General features: G+C 32.9%; 2 protein-coding genes across 5 annotated transcripts in view; one reads left to right on the top strand and one right to left on the bottom strand.

Annotated features, from left to right (window-relative positions):
* Nucleotides 1-2,760, bottom strand: part of LOC108695198 (polyhomeotic-like protein 2) — a 9,357-nt gene extending 6,597 nt beyond the window's left edge. For both annotated transcript variants that reach the window (XM_018204988.1, XM_018204989.1), the window contains exon 1: nucleotides 2,338-2,760. The gene's annotated coding sequence lies outside the window, so the exon portion shown is untranslated. The remainder of the gene's footprint in view (nucleotides 1-2,337) is intronic.
* The window catches only part of LOC108695199 (D-2-hydroxyglutarate dehydrogenase, mitochondrial), a 20,447-nt gene that overhangs the window by 898 nt on the left and 2,395 nt on the right, over nucleotides 1-17,154 (top strand). The window contains exons 1-4 of one of the 3 annotated variants that reach the window (XM_018204991.1): nucleotides 1,856-2,329; nucleotides 15,401-15,689; nucleotides 16,263-16,460; nucleotides 16,890-17,083. In XM_018204991.1, the coding sequence (XP_018060480.1) occupies nucleotides 15,425-15,689; nucleotides 16,263-16,460; nucleotides 16,890-17,083 (657 nt within the window). In that variant the 5' untranslated portion in view covers nucleotides 1,856-2,329; nucleotides 15,401-15,424. Of the gene's footprint in view, nucleotides 1-1,855; nucleotides 2,330-15,400; nucleotides 15,690-16,262; nucleotides 16,461-16,889; nucleotides 17,084-17,154 lie in introns of those variants that run through there. The other 2 variants (XM_018204992.1, XM_018204990.1) reach the window with 2 other exon arrangements.

Genomic DNA, 17,154 nt, shown 5'->3' with positions numbered 1-17,154 from the left:
ATATATATTATATATATAGGGTAAATATAAACATGGGTTGTTATAGAAATGTTTGGTTTTAGCAGAAAGAATTTTAAGAATATTATAACTTTAATTTAACAATATCAAACAATTAATGAAATATGTAATAAACATTTTATTATAAAAATTATTCAAACTGATCTCCTTCACATAACATTAGCTTTCAACCTCACATTATTTATAATTTTATATATACATTAAAACTCATTACAACCTTATATGCATATATTATTGCTAACTATAAAGGAAAAAAGATTAGAAAATCTTTAATAATTCTAAATTATGCGTTTCCAGCTTAATGTTAAAAAAATGTTTAAATATTCATTATTTATTTCATTAAATGTTTGATATTGAATTTATATAATAAAATTCTTCCAATTCAAAAACTAAACGGTTCTATATTCATATAAATTTTTTTTTAATGTTTGATTGATGGAAATATGTCTCTCTACAATATTAAACACTTATTAATTTACACCTTGTATATTCCATTATTATTGGAGTATTATTGTAATTGTAATATTATGATTGTGTAACTTTGTATCAAATTTCATTTTAATTTTATCATTTTATTTCGATACTACAGTATTATTTTATATACTTTTTATTGCAGTCCTACTGCTTATATAAGACATTTACATTTACATTTAATCTCATTCCAATCTTATTATTAATCTTATTATAATATTGCAATATTACGTAGTTTGTTTTTTAAATGTTTTTTTAATTTTAATTTTGTTAAAAATACATACATATCTATTTCAAATGCAAGAGTGTAAGAATGTACTGATCTAATATATCAACACAACCAAATGTTGCAAATTTACTTTTTATAATTTCTATCTCTTTTCTATAATAAATTACAATTAGAAATCAATTGTTTGTATATCATTAATGTATTAATGAAAAATAATTCTATTTTCATAGAACAGCTCAATTAAATATTGGGTTGTCCAGAAAGTTCGTGCCGCAAAAGATTTAAATTTAATAAATGTATACTAAAATTTAAATCTGCGTTTCAATTTTCCTTCAAAATCGGTACGAATTTTCCGGACAACTCAATATTATTCTTTATGACAAAGAAATATTTATTTTTCATTCCCTTTATAAAGGATGTCTTAGATTTAACAAATCTGAGATTCCCTACGAAAACGGAATAATATCTCAGAGTGAAATTGGTACATGAAACGTCGATACACGACCTTCATGTAAAAGGTATGATCTTACACCTTTTATAACGTTGAGGCTCAGCAAGAGAAAGAGAGAGAAAATAGAAACGTGCCATGATTCGAAAGACACCATGAATAGTAGGAGAGGAAAGGGAAGGAGAGGGGAACAGTCCGACGCCAAACTCGTGCGGTAACGTAGAACTCTGCATATCCCGTCATTCGAATAAAAACTATCCCGGGAATATCGATCCGGCGCAAAACGCCGACGATTCCATTTTGGCATGTGCGCGCGCGCGCGCGCGTGAACGAACAAAATGTCGCCCCAATCCATATACCCACCATAATTAGTGACACGATAATAGCAAGAGGGAGAAAAAAAGGAAGGGGGAAAAGTACGGAGAGATCCGAAGGAGAGCGGGAAATACGATTGAAAGGCGGATTGGTCGGACGGAGAGGGGATGGGATGGGATGGGATGGGATGGGATGGGATGGGAGAGGAGAGGAAAAATTTGAAGGGAGGGAAATAGAAAGAGATAGAAAAAAACAACTGTGCCAGGGGGGACGGTTGCACATGGACTCGCCATAATGGCAATCTGTATTGTATATAATATAAAAACGAACAATTACAGTAATAAGAAACACACTGGAGCACGCGAGAGACATTTTTTTCTTTCTGCGACACGTTTGCCTGAAAGTGCAATAAAACATGTATGCTGGCGTCACACGCATGCACGGTATCCGGTCGCTGCGGATCCGTCCCTCCATGCGAATCCAAAGTGGCGGCGTCTCGCACGGACGCAGACATATTGAATTACAAAATAAAGAACACCGTTCGAAGAAGCGATGGGATGTGCGAGAGAAAGAGAGAGAAAGGAAAACAGAAAGAGACAAAATACAGTGTTATCGAACAGTTGTAGCGTGTCAACCGTCGTCGCGGTTCGGCGAAGATCGTCGTCGGCGTCGGTAATCGAGTACATTCCGCAAAGTAGTTGATTTAAGAGTTGTATCTTTTCACGTGGAACGTACAGCATCGACGGAGATATAGCAAAGGGGTGGATACCCTCGACGACGACGACGATGACGCCACCACGAGTCGACAGAGCCACCGACATTGATGTCTCGCTCTACCTTTTTATCAGGTACTCACATGGCGACTGCGCAGTCACACCTATATACACACTCCGCGGCTAGTGCGCGCGTATGTGAACGTACACGTGTATATGTGTATGCGTGTGTGTGTGTGCGTGTGTATGTGCACACCAACTCACACCACCATCTCGCTCGTCCGTCGCGCACGATGTCCAACGGCGTGTTCGTTCGCTCGCACAGTGTTTTCACTTTTTACGAATCACCGTTTCTCACCGCACGACGATACTCTACAAAATACGTCGTTGACCGACTACGAGAGCTTGTGATAATAGTTATCCGGCCACCGTTGCCCACTATCGGTGATGTTACTGCTACTGCCGTCGCTGCTGCTAGCTGCCTCCCTGTTTCACACAGTATAATACAACTACTTCCGTCTTATACCCGCGCGTCCCTAATACGGCCATCCCTACCATTGGCAACCTTCCCGCTGCGCGCCGCGCGTCGTCCAACATGCCTGCTGATTGGTTCGACGGGGACAAATCCCAAAGGCATCGTTCGTGTTGGGAAAGGCGGAGCCATTGGATATGGTGGCTATAGGCGCATGCTCACTAACGGTACCACATTCTCTCTCTCTCTCTCTTTCTCTCTTTCTCTCTCTCTCTCTCTCTCTCTCTCTCCTTTCTTACTGCTACCTATCGCACCAAGCCGTTCTATCGTATGCACGCACACAAATTCACGAACCATTTGTTCCTGAATACGTATACAGATCTAGAGTCCCTGCCATATTTCACAGCATAGCATTGGCAGAAACGTACAAAGTTTTCCGAGTGCCCTGGTATACTATTTTACACATATTCTCCTAAATTTTTTTTCTTTTTTCTTCTTATCAAGAATTACTTATTATTGGGTTGTCCGGAAAGTTCGTGCCGATGTTGAAAGAAAATTGAAACGCAGAAGATTTAAATTTTAGTATACATTTATTAAATTATATAGGTTAGTCGGTATGAATTTTCCGGACAATCCAATATTAATGTTTTTTCTTTCTTTATACTTAATTTAAAATTTTAATTACGATGCTAATACAAGTTTAGTACATTATTAATAATAATGAGTAATTTGTTTGAATACATTGTTTGATTATATTACTTTTTAATTGATTATTCTATAATTTAATTAAAAACACGTTGAAAATTGCAATCGAATATTTTGTTTATGATTTATATGGTTTCGTTCAAATTTTATAACTTTTGTATCTAGTAATTTATATTATATTTACATTAAATATATTCATTTTATGTGTATTTATATGAATTTTATATGTATTTTATATGAATTTTATATGAATTTTATATTTCATATAGAACTTGAGAATTTTAAAGATATATTGATACAAAAAGACTAGCCTATATTAAACGAATCTCTTGAGTTTTTATTTCTTATTGTAGTGAAAAATGAGAATGCAATAAAAAATTTCCATCAATAATACATCGTTATTATTCATTATATCGTAAACAGTTTATAATCAATTATTAACAGCTTTAATCAAGTAGAAACTTTACGTAAGAATGACTATATAAACAGGATTTCTAGATGAATTTTTTGTTCCACCTGTAGAAACATTTGTTGCATGTAACATTAGGTACTTATTTGAGATATCATATATAATATTACTGATCCAAATATTGTTATATACTTATGTTTCAACAAAAATAATTATAATTAAAATATTTAACTTATATAGTACGTGATTATAATAGCATAAAATTAATAGTTAAACATTTGCGTATTTCTGCATTTTATATATTTTACTATTGATGTACTTATAAATTTTTTTAATTATGTGACATCTATACAGAATTTTAAGCATAAAGACTTAGTTTTCCAAATCATTAAGTTTCTTTTAAGTTTTCTATTTTTAAGAAATTTCTTACTATATGTTTATACCTGAATGAAAGAAACATGCAAAATGTCCAGATTTTTTTTTAAGAAATTTCTTATTATGTGTTTATCTAAAACGGAAAAAGCATGTCTCGAAAATTTTCAAATTTAACAGATCATTAGTTCGTTGTCAATCATTATACCTATACTAGTTCTATGAGTTATATCTTTTAAAATAGATGATCTTTTTCTCCTCTCTTTCTAAGAACGAAATATATTGTGTGCAAGATAGATAGATAGATAGATAGATAGATAGATAGATAGATAGATAGATAGATAGATAGATAGATAGATAGAGAGAGAGAGAGAGAGAGAGAGAGAGAGAGAGAGAGAGAGAGAGAGAGAGAGATGTGTGTGCGCGCGAGCGCGTGTGTGTGCTGCGAATAAAATAAAATAGGTTTTCTATCTTAACATGTATTTTGTTCCCTTCCCTTTTTCTCTTAATTTTATTCGAACTACAAAATAAATTCACAAATTTATCATTGATTTATTGTATTAATAATGGATACATACATGCATGTGATTTCGTGTTACAGTTTTCTTGCAGTTTGCAATATTTATTTCGATATTCGATATATGTATAATCGTATAACGTATTTTTTTGTGTAATTTTCTTCCAAGTTAATGAAATATATAATCATTATGGTAGTAATTGTAAATCCACTTACATCAAAATAATATGTGTATACGTTTACATTTATTTATAATAAAATATAATGTGACGTAACAAGAAGAGTAGTGTGAAGTTTAAATCGGTGGCGCCATGCGGGCGCTATACGGTCCTGGCGCAACTGTCTCTAAGCCGAGACTCGAGTTTATGCTTCCCGGCTCGAAACTCGAGACTCGCGAGCCGCACGCAATTGGCTCGTCGCGCCTTACGGGAATTTTCCACCCAATCAGTACATTCCAGTTATCTGTTGCTGTTTTTTTTTTTAACGCAACGAGCATTGTACATAAGCAAAACTTCAAAAATAAAAAACGGACATCCCGCGCGTCCTTGATGTCGATATGCGACGCAGTATCGAGGAAAGCTCCAATTTTGATGCCCGAGACCTCCAATGCCGCCATGCATAATGCATCCCGCTCCGCCCAAGGCATGGGGGTCCATCCTCACATGGATCAAGGACACGAAGTGTCTCGTTATTTCGGTGATCGGGATTTTCGACCCTTAAAACTCCATCTCCCACATGTAAATCTCTGTATACGATGAAATAATAAATTTATCGTGTGCCATACGTTTACGAACGTTTTATTTTTAACAATCACTATCAAATCGCAATCGAATTCTGTACGTTTAATTAATTAAGAGAATTATCTATTAAAAATTCTTCGATTACAATGCAGATTCAGATATGCGACAGTGATTATATTTCGACAGCATTTTCTGGAATCGAAAAGAAAGAGTGGAGTCATGCTAACGCAAAGTACAGCGGATTTATCATTCATTCCCCAATACCGGTCTCGGATTTCGACGCGAGGTGCGACGGTAGGACGTATCGCGCGTAGGGTAGGAAGAGTTCCTGGCTGTACCAATCCCAGTAACCAAGTCCCTGGCGTCGAACGGTGGACGCGCGCACGGACGTCTTCATGCGCGCGCGCGCTCACACACACGTACGTACGTACGCCACTCGACGAGGGTCGAACCGGAGGAGATTGGCGTGAAGGAAGGGGTAAGGGGAGATCACCCTATAGTCCACGTCTATGCTATGTTGCTGAAATGGAAAGAGCGTATCTCGGCATCTGTAGTTTGCCGTTCGACCGTAGAGCGTGATGGCGCGCGGGTGGGAGAAGCGGCACAGCCAATGGTGTGGGTCGCGACGAGGTTGCCAGGGAAACAAGTTAATGATTCGGGCTGCCACCGGAGGAATTGGCTTGGCTTGGGTTATGGGTACGGTCGGCGTGCGTAACGTTGTCTGTAGCCGCGCATGTGCCATCCTATTCCCGCTACGGGGTGAGGGAAGGGAGACTCTCTCTCTCTCTCTCTCTCTCTCTCTTTCGCTCTCATTCACATCACAGGTCGTCCCATGCTATCCCTCGATTCGTCTCGGGTTCTCGATATAGCCATGGTCGATGTGAATTGGTCGCGCGAATGCTGTGTGCGCGTCAACGCTTGTGTGCGTACACGTACGTATATATAGCATGTCGCTATAGTGAACTCGCGTCCGTGTGTTCCTATCCCGACTTGACGTCGATCTATACATACATGAACGCTTCGTTCCACGCATACGCTATATTACGTATAGAATATCGCGCGCGCGCACGGCGCTTAAGTCGTCGCGACGATTGGTTCCCTTCCTACTACTCTCGGATCTCTCTCCCATGGTATTTTCTCCCTTCCCACCCCGGACCGGTCTTGCTTCTCTTCGTATGTCCATCGCGTTTCCCTCTCTACCGTGGGCTCATTTTACTGCCATCGCCATCTCCTCCTTCCCACACTCGTCTCGTCTGCCCCTTCTCTTTCTTCCCCTGACCTCTTTTTCCCCACACGATCCCCTGCTTGGTAATATACCGCCGCGTATCGTTCGGAGATGCACGATGAGGAAGGGGCAGGAGTAGGAGGGCTCCCCATCGAAAGATTCGCTGTAGATTATAATATATCCGATGTCTGCGTCCGATCGGTCCTCGAATTAACGTCGAGAAAATGGAAGCGACGGGGGGTGGGAGAGGGGGGAGGGAGCGAAGCGTAATTGCTGCGCGAGTGCCATGCCATGACGGATCCATTGGGGGCTGGGGCAATGACTGAAAGACGCTTCAGGGCACCGGGCCATCCTCTTCATCGCGGAGTATCGCGATATTCGATTTGTAATAATCTTTGTCTCGAATAAAATTATGTTTTATTATCCCGCGCACTACTGTATTATACAATAATATCGTTTATTCTTAATTTAGCATAAATAATTGCATGATGTTGTTACACCATTATGTTTTCTGCTATTGTGATGATTAAATTGATAATTAATATAGCTTACATAATCTTCTTGGTTTATTAATTTCAAATAATGAGATATTAATTTGACGTTAATAGGTAATTGAGCGTTAAGAAAGAAATGTATGTCATATAAAAATATATTATATACACAAAAGATTATATACATATAAATACAAAAAATACATATAAGACAACATGCAAGTATAAATACATGTATCAATACACAAAAAGTCGCATACAAATATAGAATACATATATACAGAACATATTTGCAAGCTTCTTTTAATAGAATGGTGCACCATTCACGCATTGCAATTTAGTAATTCGAGATTATTATCTCCTATACAGTCGATTAGAGGTTAACAATCCGACTCTATATAATACTTCAAGACAATTGTCGGAGAATTGTGAAATTTGTCCATACCATTATTTTTCGTAATAAAATTTATTAACAATTTTTCAACATATTAATTAGAGATATTCGGGATATCCGGAAAATATCCAGTATCCTGTATTATCCAGCACTTTTTTATCAGATCCCAAAGTGTCTTCTAAAAAAAAAGTCTATACAGAAAAAATTGTAAGTTTGCAACAACGTATAAGATATTATAGCACCATGAATACATGCATACTTGTTTTTCGAATATTTATATAAAAAAAAATCCAACAATTTAATGATATCAAATTTCAATTGGATATATTTCCGGATACTAATGATATCCGACTATCCGGTAATTTTGCATCCCTAATATTAACATCTTTATAATATGAGATGCTTGATTGAGCAAATTATTAAAATTGCTTGTAAATTTAATTTGTGATTACTAAAATAGTTTAACTGTGTTTATAATCCGGAAAAACAATTCGGCGCACAGTCAAAAGACTACAAATATGATACATATACAAGTACATATATAGTATATATAGTAATTTTCAAGATTGAATTATTTAAAGCATTAAAAAAATCCTTCGACTGTTATAGATCTTTTGATTTCTAGTATTAATTATGTTCTTACATATACAGTCTAAAATAAAGATTCTTAATATTGTTTCTATTTCACTCAATATTTAACATCTATAATCAGATTTTTTTTTAATATATCTGCACGCGAGCTTTCACATATTCTGAGACATCCTGTATATTATCAAAGATCGAAACCGATATATAATTTCAGTGAGTTCAATTTTTTACAAAAAAGAACCTTACGATCGAATGCTACTTTTCACTTATTTGCGAAAAGCATAAGAATTATATATTATCGATCCTTTTATATTTCACACTATAAAAAAGATATGTAAAATTTGAACAAGTGTAAAAGTTACACAATGTATGAAAAAATTTCAATTTTATTATAAATCATGTAATGTTTATATTTACTATAATTTTACATGCTTTTTTATTATGTACAACATGTTTAAATATATTTGTTTAACTTGCAAAAAATTTACAATCTCATTTATTCCAAATAGATTTCTATTTAGTGATTTAAAAATTAATTATTGATTATTTTTCTTGTATTTATTTGTTGACTTTTACTTTGAAGCAAAAATTTGTTTATAAATTTTTTTTACTTTTGAGGAATACAAAAGATATAAGCAGGCTAATGTATTTATACGTGTATATATGCTTTTGTAACGCAAAATCGGAATATTTGGTTTACTCTAAAAGTAACGGTATCTGTTAATATTAATACCAACACAATAAGAATTATATAATAATAAGTAGATATCGCATAGGTATTGAATCCACACCACACAATTTTTTAAGATTGATATTTATTCGTTATTATCCAAATATAAATATAATATATGTATATTTGTATATCTACATATATGTATAAAGCCATTGTAAAGAGTCAGTTCTATTAACATTCTCTTAGCTGGGATAATATTTTTTGTAGGTTAGGTTAGGTTTTTGAGATACTTATTAATTATTATTAAATTGAAATTGACCTAATTTGAGATATTAATGTTTTAACGTTAGTTTGCGATTGCATTTCAAATCCAACAAACAAAATCGGCGGTATATATGCAGTTTATAAAACTGAAAAAGGTATTTGCCAAAATTTACAATGAATATTATTAATTAATGAATAATATTAATTACCAAGATTCACTTCGACCGAAAGTAAGATTTTTTCTGTTATTTATACAAATTTTAAAAAAAATCTTTACGATAGAGATTTCTGTAGCTCCATTGTGCTATTTCTCTGAAAGAGCCTAATCATAATATCTAACGATTCCCGCTGTGCGTCTATAACAACGAATTGACGAGTGAGGCGGTTCTTCATTGTGCCTCGAATTTGAAAAATGAAGACAAGTTACGCCCGTCTTGATGTCGCTTAACTGCAGATGGTGCGACTAGGTTTTATCGATTGGGACACTTGAGATTTCAGCGACTGGATTAAGCTTCATCGATCCATTGCTTCTATTTTTCACCTGTCGACCATGCTAAAATTAAGTTCTTAATAATTCCCTTCCTTTACCTGTTTTTCGCGGGCGCGTTAGCCGAGATTGAATGGTTTAACGGACAGATCGCAAGTTATCGTCGCGAAGGTTTTGTCGCGAGACCGATTAATTATGGACGCAATTACGGAACATCCGGGAAATGTATTCTATTAATCGAAAAATTGCAATGCAATCGAACAAGCGTGACGCGCTCATTTATTTGCATCAAATTACGCACGATTTGTAGAGTATATTATACTTGAATAAGTGCGCTATGAAAAGAGTATGATTGACATATCGAATAATGTTGCAAAGAATGTTCATGATGAAGAGACTCGAACAGATTACTGTTAATTGCATGAATATAATTACAACGTGGAAATTAACGATATTTCTATCTGATACAAATGTAACGAACATGTGGAAATGATAGAAACGTGAAGTACAAAACGTATCTCTTTGTTCTTTTATTTCGATTTTCTTTGCGCACAGAGAAATCTGTTTTATTCGTGCAGCTTTGACGCGCTTCTTTTTACTCGATTATCTAAAATTTATCGATAGCGCGAGCACACACGGGAACAGAAAGTCTCGTTTGTATGGACAGGTAGAATTATATATATATACGAAATAAAAGAGCGAAACGATATTTCTGATGCAAAGTTCTTTCAAAGGCGCACTTTTAACAAATTAATTGTAAGAGGTGCTGCCACGTTAATTTTTATTATTTGATTCTGTATCATTATTTAATTCGAATAAATTGAAGAGATTCGAGTTCCACATCCCAATTTGCGAAATGTCGCGACATTGACCTCGTATAAAATTGTCGTAAATAAAAGGCTAAATTTCGCAATCGCGAACCGCAATCGCGATTCGTATAATCGCATAAGTTATGATAAAAATAGTGTTACGAGGCGAAGAAGGAACATGATACGATTATTGTTTTATCATCGAAAGATTAAGAATTAAGATATTAGGTTGTAAGTTAAGTTGCCTGCTTGCATGTTTTAAAACTCATTGATGAATCTGTAGAGGCATGTATTTGAGCAATTTTATCGAGATTCCAGGAAAGATGGTTTTCATTTATTTTTTAATTTCATCTATTTTTTAATTTCATTTTTAGTTTCAATGTGAGTTATAATAGTAAATTTATGTCAAAAAATTTATGTCAAAAATTTTAATATTATAATAATGATAAAAATGTTAGAATAATAAAAATAACGATATATAAATATGAAGAAAAAAAAATTATTAGGGATGCATCAGATTGTAAAATTATCAGATATCGGATATCCGAACAAAATGTAACATCGGTTATCCGATATTCAATCGAATATCCGAGAAGGTAATTTTTTCTGACATTTTTCGGATATCCGATTCTGAGTAGCTTTAAAAAAAAAAGCCTATAGAGAAAAAGATTGTAATTTTGCAATAATGTATAAGATATTATATCATGAATATGATATTATATACTTGTTTCTAAAACATTTGAATAAGAAAAATTTAACAATTTAATAAAATCAAATTTCAACCGGATATATTTCCGGATATCCGACTAATGATATCCGACTATCCAGTTGAATAATAAAAAAGTGCCGGATAATACTGGATCGATATCCAGTACATTTCTAAAAATTATATTGTTGAATTTTTTTTATTATCTGCATTGAGAAGAAAAAAGTTTTTTATTCAAATATTTTCGCAATTCCTTTCTGAAAGAAATGCAACAGAATCGCATTTTGACGCCAATACGAAAAATAAAATCGATTAACACATTCGTAAGATTGCTTTAATTTCATATTTATCGTTGTCACTTAACTTCAAGTGATTTTATATTCTCAGAATTTTAAAATCAATAAAAAACATTGCAGATAAACGTCGGTGTTTAGAAAAGGAAAGAATTCTAAAATTCCAAGAAACGTTATGGACTCTTCCCAAGATCAGAAAGATTCCATGTAACTGGAAGTTTGCGATTTCGCGATAACGTAGAAAATATGTGAGAGAGACGAGTGTCTAGCGAAGGAATCTGATTGGGCCACGTGATTTTCCAAACGATAATTTGGATGTCCACTTCTGACGTTACAACATTGGATTGACAATCGAAAGAAAGAATTTCATATACTGATTGACCAATCAAAGAAGGTTTCGAAGTATTTGTAGCATTAAATGAGAACTATAGCCTAGATTTTTATTAAAATCGACGTCAGTCTTTTTACGCGCCATTATGTAGATCGCGGGACATATGCGCGGTTTTGTATCAATTACGAATGCGACAAATTGCACTTTCTGCACGATCGCACGCGTGAAAGGCGCACCGTATGTCCGGCTATAAATAGGCACGCTAAGATAGCCACGCCTTAATCATTGTAAACGCTGAGACGGATAGCTGCCTTAAAGTCCTAAACACAATGCGAGGCAACAGCGATATTGATAAAAATAGCGATAGCATTAGCGATAGCGATAGGAATAGAGAAATCCAATATAAATGCATATGTTGGAAATGCATATGTCCATGTACATAGAAACCTAGAATAAGGCAATAGCGATAAATTTCCGACGAGTTAAAATTCTGTGTCTATCGTCTTATAGCTTTCATCATCAGCGTTTAGATTTCTCATTCTTTGTTTATTTATACTGTAATCTTGAAGCAGATGGAAGAATATATTACGTTTATATAAAAATTGAAATCAGATTGGTTGGCATTTTTATTTCTTTCGCGACATTATGCAACGGGAGACGACAATTATAGGTCTGTTTTCTTTGGCTGAACTTTTGCATCAGTTGATTTTCTTTTTCTTCCTCTTTTTTTCTGCTGGAGAGAAAAAGAAAAAAAAGATGAAATGGTGCAAAAGTTCAGCCAAAAAGAGGCCTTATATATCGCTTATTTCTATGCTATTCCTATTGCTGTTCTTGTCGTTGTTGCCTCAACATTGTGTCTAGGGCTTAAACGCTGAGATGGATAGCGGTGTTAACCTTCTGACATTGTGTTGCAACAGACATCGTTTTGTAATCCGCTTTCGTACACATTCATATATTGTACCATATGCAATGGGTTATCGGATGGTAATCATGAAACGGTTTAAAATGAAGAATTGAAAAAAATTTTAATATTTTATATTTTGGGATGTTTACTAGAAAAAGTATAAGCTTAGCTGATTGGCATAAGATAGATTAGCTCGAAGAGATAAGCTAAAGTTATAAATACGGAAAGATAAAAATTAAAAGATTTTTTTGTAGATATGGAAGATACATGGAATTTGTGGAAAACTGAAAAGAAAAATTTGAAATAGGGTATGTTCCGAGTTACACATAAAGCGTGATGCATCATTTGTCTTTGTTGTTATGTCACCAAATAATAAAGAAGGATAGAACGATTCGTTTCATGCCTAACTTGGAACGCACTCATAATATCTATCTTTGTGTAACATTAGGTATCCCTATCAGCGTTTATCTCCATAAATCATTGGATCATAAAGTATACATTAGGTAAACGTTTTTTGTGTATCTTCTTAAATTATCCTGACCTTTCACGAAGCGATGAGATCATTTTCAAAATTGAAGCTATTCGAAAAAAGTTTTAAATATGTTCAATATTACATTACATATATCACTAGATACGAAAATATTGTGTTTACTCACAAGATTCGCATATAAAATAGAGATAATTTTGTATGTACTTATAATTATAGATGCCAACTAATATTATATTTTAGCAGTATGCATTTTTTGAAGATATGAATTGTAACTGATATCTGTCTATTAAAACATTTAATAAAATAGTAATTCAATGTGGTAGAATTACTATAAATTATTTTTAATTATGATGTATTATACGTGATATATATTTTAATTTTATTCAATAATTGTTAATCGATTGTTTATTGATTCGTGTTAGATCAAATATGGCGGAAATAAATATTTAGCTAAATTAGTATCACGATCCGTAAGATCATATTAGCTTGTCAGAGATACCATTTACAATTCATAGTTGCCTAATTCTGTTTCAATCAAACATGATGCAGGTCCTTGCTACATTGTGATTAGCTAAAATAGGATCGTTAATTAGGAATTGGCAAGCTAGTCTGATAAGAACTTAAAGTTAAAGTATAAATCATTGCATAACGCATAATGCATAAGGCATAAGAAAATCAACCAATTAGTTTTTTATTTCATGAAAAAAAAAATGAAGGAAATGAAGGATTTGATTCATTTCCTTCATTATACGTTGTGCGTTATGCAAGACTCTGAACTCTCATCTTTTTAGATCTCATTGCAGTTATATTTATATATTTCTACACTTTTTTTATTCTTAAGATGAAAGGTATGTACTTATAATTAAAAGAAAAACAAAATAGATGAAAAATACAAAATTTAATTATAAAAAATAAGTTGATTGTAATGTAAATGGTTTTTTTAAATATTTTCTTATTCAATCATGAAGGCTTGCGTCATTCTTATAATATATACGAAACTACCGTGTCGATAATATATACGAACAGAGATTCGTTGAAGTTGACAAATGACCTGAAGATGGCGGTAGTTTCAATAGCAAATTATGATTTATTGTGTCGACAAGTTATGCTGAAATCACGAAATTATGCTAATATATAAGTGTATTCCGAAATAGCTGACAATTTATAAGGTGCGACAGATGAATTATATATATATTTTCAGCACTGTCAGTATCTGTATTTCATGCGGAACGTATTCTATATGAGAATATGCATAGAAACAATATAATACATATGAAAAGTGATTTAAAAAATATGGGCATTAATTTTTTAGAAGCGTCTAATATTGCATAAAAGATCGAAATTTATCGGAAAAAATATTAATTTTTTTTATGAATTTCAGTATATACAATTTGGAATTGGCCGTATTTTGACATATCACAGATTGAAAATTTATAATTCATATTACAACATAAACATCCTAGATAGCCAAGCGAGATTTAGCATATGGAACAAATTGATGCACTGCATGCATTGTTTTCAATTTGTCGACAATTTGCTGTCATTGGAATCTAATGTGAACTGAGTTAGCATCAGGAGGGCAAATAGATTTCATGAATTTACGAAATTGTAAGAGTATACATTGAGAAATAATAAACTCGTCACGTTGACAGCAAACTGACGGCACGCCATGCATGCATGATGACAACTTGCCAGCAATTTATTGAATTCTAAGGAAGATTTTACGCGATATCAGAACAACAGACAGTTTGTGGAAACATCTTGGCTTTAGTTTGATGAAATTGAATACGGAATAAGTAATAGCAAAATGGTAACATGTTGCCCTTATTTGGCTATCTGGAATATATTGAAATACAAATGTTACTTAGGGATTTACGTGCAATAAGCAACTATAATTTGCAATTTTTATGTATTTCAAAATTTATTTAAAAAAGTGTATTTCAATTCGAATTATTGCCATGTGACTTAATTGTCACTATTCTGTTTATTTACAAATGTATTTTTCTTTGACAGATTTTTGTTTATGACAAAAACAACATTTTAAAATTATGAATCTGATTTATGGCATTACTTAAGTACAATGATCAAAATACATAATGATTTACACTGGTCTTTAAGTAGCAAACTTTTCCAAATTTTTTTTTCTTTTCTTTTCTTTTACCGATCAATTGTGTGAAGTGAGGAATATCTTTTTGATAAAATGATATCTTTGTTTTCTTTGTATTGTAATACATTATTTTTATGGATTTTATATGAAAAGAATAAAAGCTAAAAATTATAATTATGAAATTATAAATATTTATATAAATATTAATATATTTTTTGTTCTTTTTCAGGATTAATTTATCGTAGAAAACAAGATGCAAAACGCACTGATGGGCATTCTGCTTCAATGTAATAAGGCCATCACAAGATGTTCCAGGAAAATCACTGGTCGCTACTATTCGACCGGCGCCGCGAAACCTGAATTAACTTCGATCAGGTACAAAATTCAACGCGGGCCCTATGCTACAGTCACGGATGCAGATGTTCGCTTTTTCGAATCGTTGCTTGGCTCCAGTCACCTCATCACAGATCCGGATGAATGCGAACATTACAATATCGACTTTGCGAAAACTGTAAGGGGTAAGCACAAAAGGGTAAATAATAAAAAAACATCTTTAATTACAAAAATTTTTAGGAAATATTAGCAGAAAAAAATTTTTTGTCTTAATGGAATTTTTGTTGTGATGGAAATATGATAATTACAACATACTATAAATAAAGTTGAAATGTATATATTTTATGATTTTATTAGGATAATCTGAGAATTCACATATTCTATTTACATATTTAACATTAAAATTTTGTATACGTGTTCAGTAAACATATATACATATGAACTTTATTGTTAAATGAATAAGGTTACATAATCTTTTTTAATAGGCAATAAAATAAGAATTTATAAAGAATCAAAAAATATAATTTCAAATTTCAATTTAAGGAATTCATATTTACTTCTTTTTAAAATAAATTTTCTATAGTATGCTATTTTTAGTATGTTTAAAATATCTTCTTTCAATTTATGTAAAAATGAAGATTAGAAAGTGTGGTTATATTTTTTTATAATAGTTCAAATAGAAGAAATATATTTTAATTTTCAGAGTGAAATTTTTTTTTACATTTTTAATTCATATATAATAGTTGACATAAATGTAGGTGCAAGTAAGCTTGTGTTGAAACCGACATCCACTGAGGAAGTGTGCGCAATATTAAAATATTGCAACGAGCAACGATTAGCAGTTTGCCCGCAAAGCGGAAACACTGGTCTCGTTGGTGGCTCGAACCCAATATTTGATGAAATTGTTATTTCTTTGAAGCTCATGAATAAAATTTTGGACACGAATGAATTGACAGGTAGATACAATTAGTATGACATCAACTCGAATGTAAATATCTTTGGAAAAGGAATTACTAAAAAAGTTAAGCAAAAAGCTTCATTTATTTTATGATTACATCTAATATCAAATTTTGTTACTACATCTAAATCTTTTATTTAAATATTTATAAAGTTAAAAAGATTTAATTTAATTCATATATTCTTTGAATATAATTTAATCTGCAGTACGCTCCTTGAATTACAAGAATTGAATTTAAACATTTTTCTCTTTTCTTAATGATGATATGTCCTCTGAAAATATAGTTTTCAAAGAATAATAGATGCGAATAATATTATAGTAAGATATCTTGAAGTCTCAAATAGTCAAAAAACATCATGAACAATTATTCGCTTCTCTTTTGCGATACTATTATATTAATAAAAAACGCTGGGTACTATCATGTTAGGTATACTGACATGCGAGGCTGGTTGCATTTTACAAGATTTGGACAATCACTTGTCTACAGTTGACTTAATGATGCCCTTGGATCTTGGGGCTAAAGGAAGCTGTCTAATAGGTGGGTGTGTATCTACAAATGCAGGCGGATTGCGACTTTTGCGTTATGGCAATCTACATGGAAATATCTTGGGAATTGAAGCAGTAAGTTGAATTTGAATATAAATTTGATTATGTATTATATAATTTAAAATAATAATTTTATTATTTCATAA

The sequence above is a fragment of the Atta colombica genome, unplaced genomic scaffold (assembly GCF_001594045.1).
Source record: "Atta colombica isolate Treedump-2 unplaced genomic scaffold, Acol1.0 scaffold126, whole genome shotgun sequence".
Taxonomy (NCBI): Eukaryota; Metazoa; Arthropoda; class Insecta; order Hymenoptera; family Formicidae; genus Atta; species Atta colombica.
This window is presented reverse-complemented; position numbering and strand designations above follow the sequence as displayed.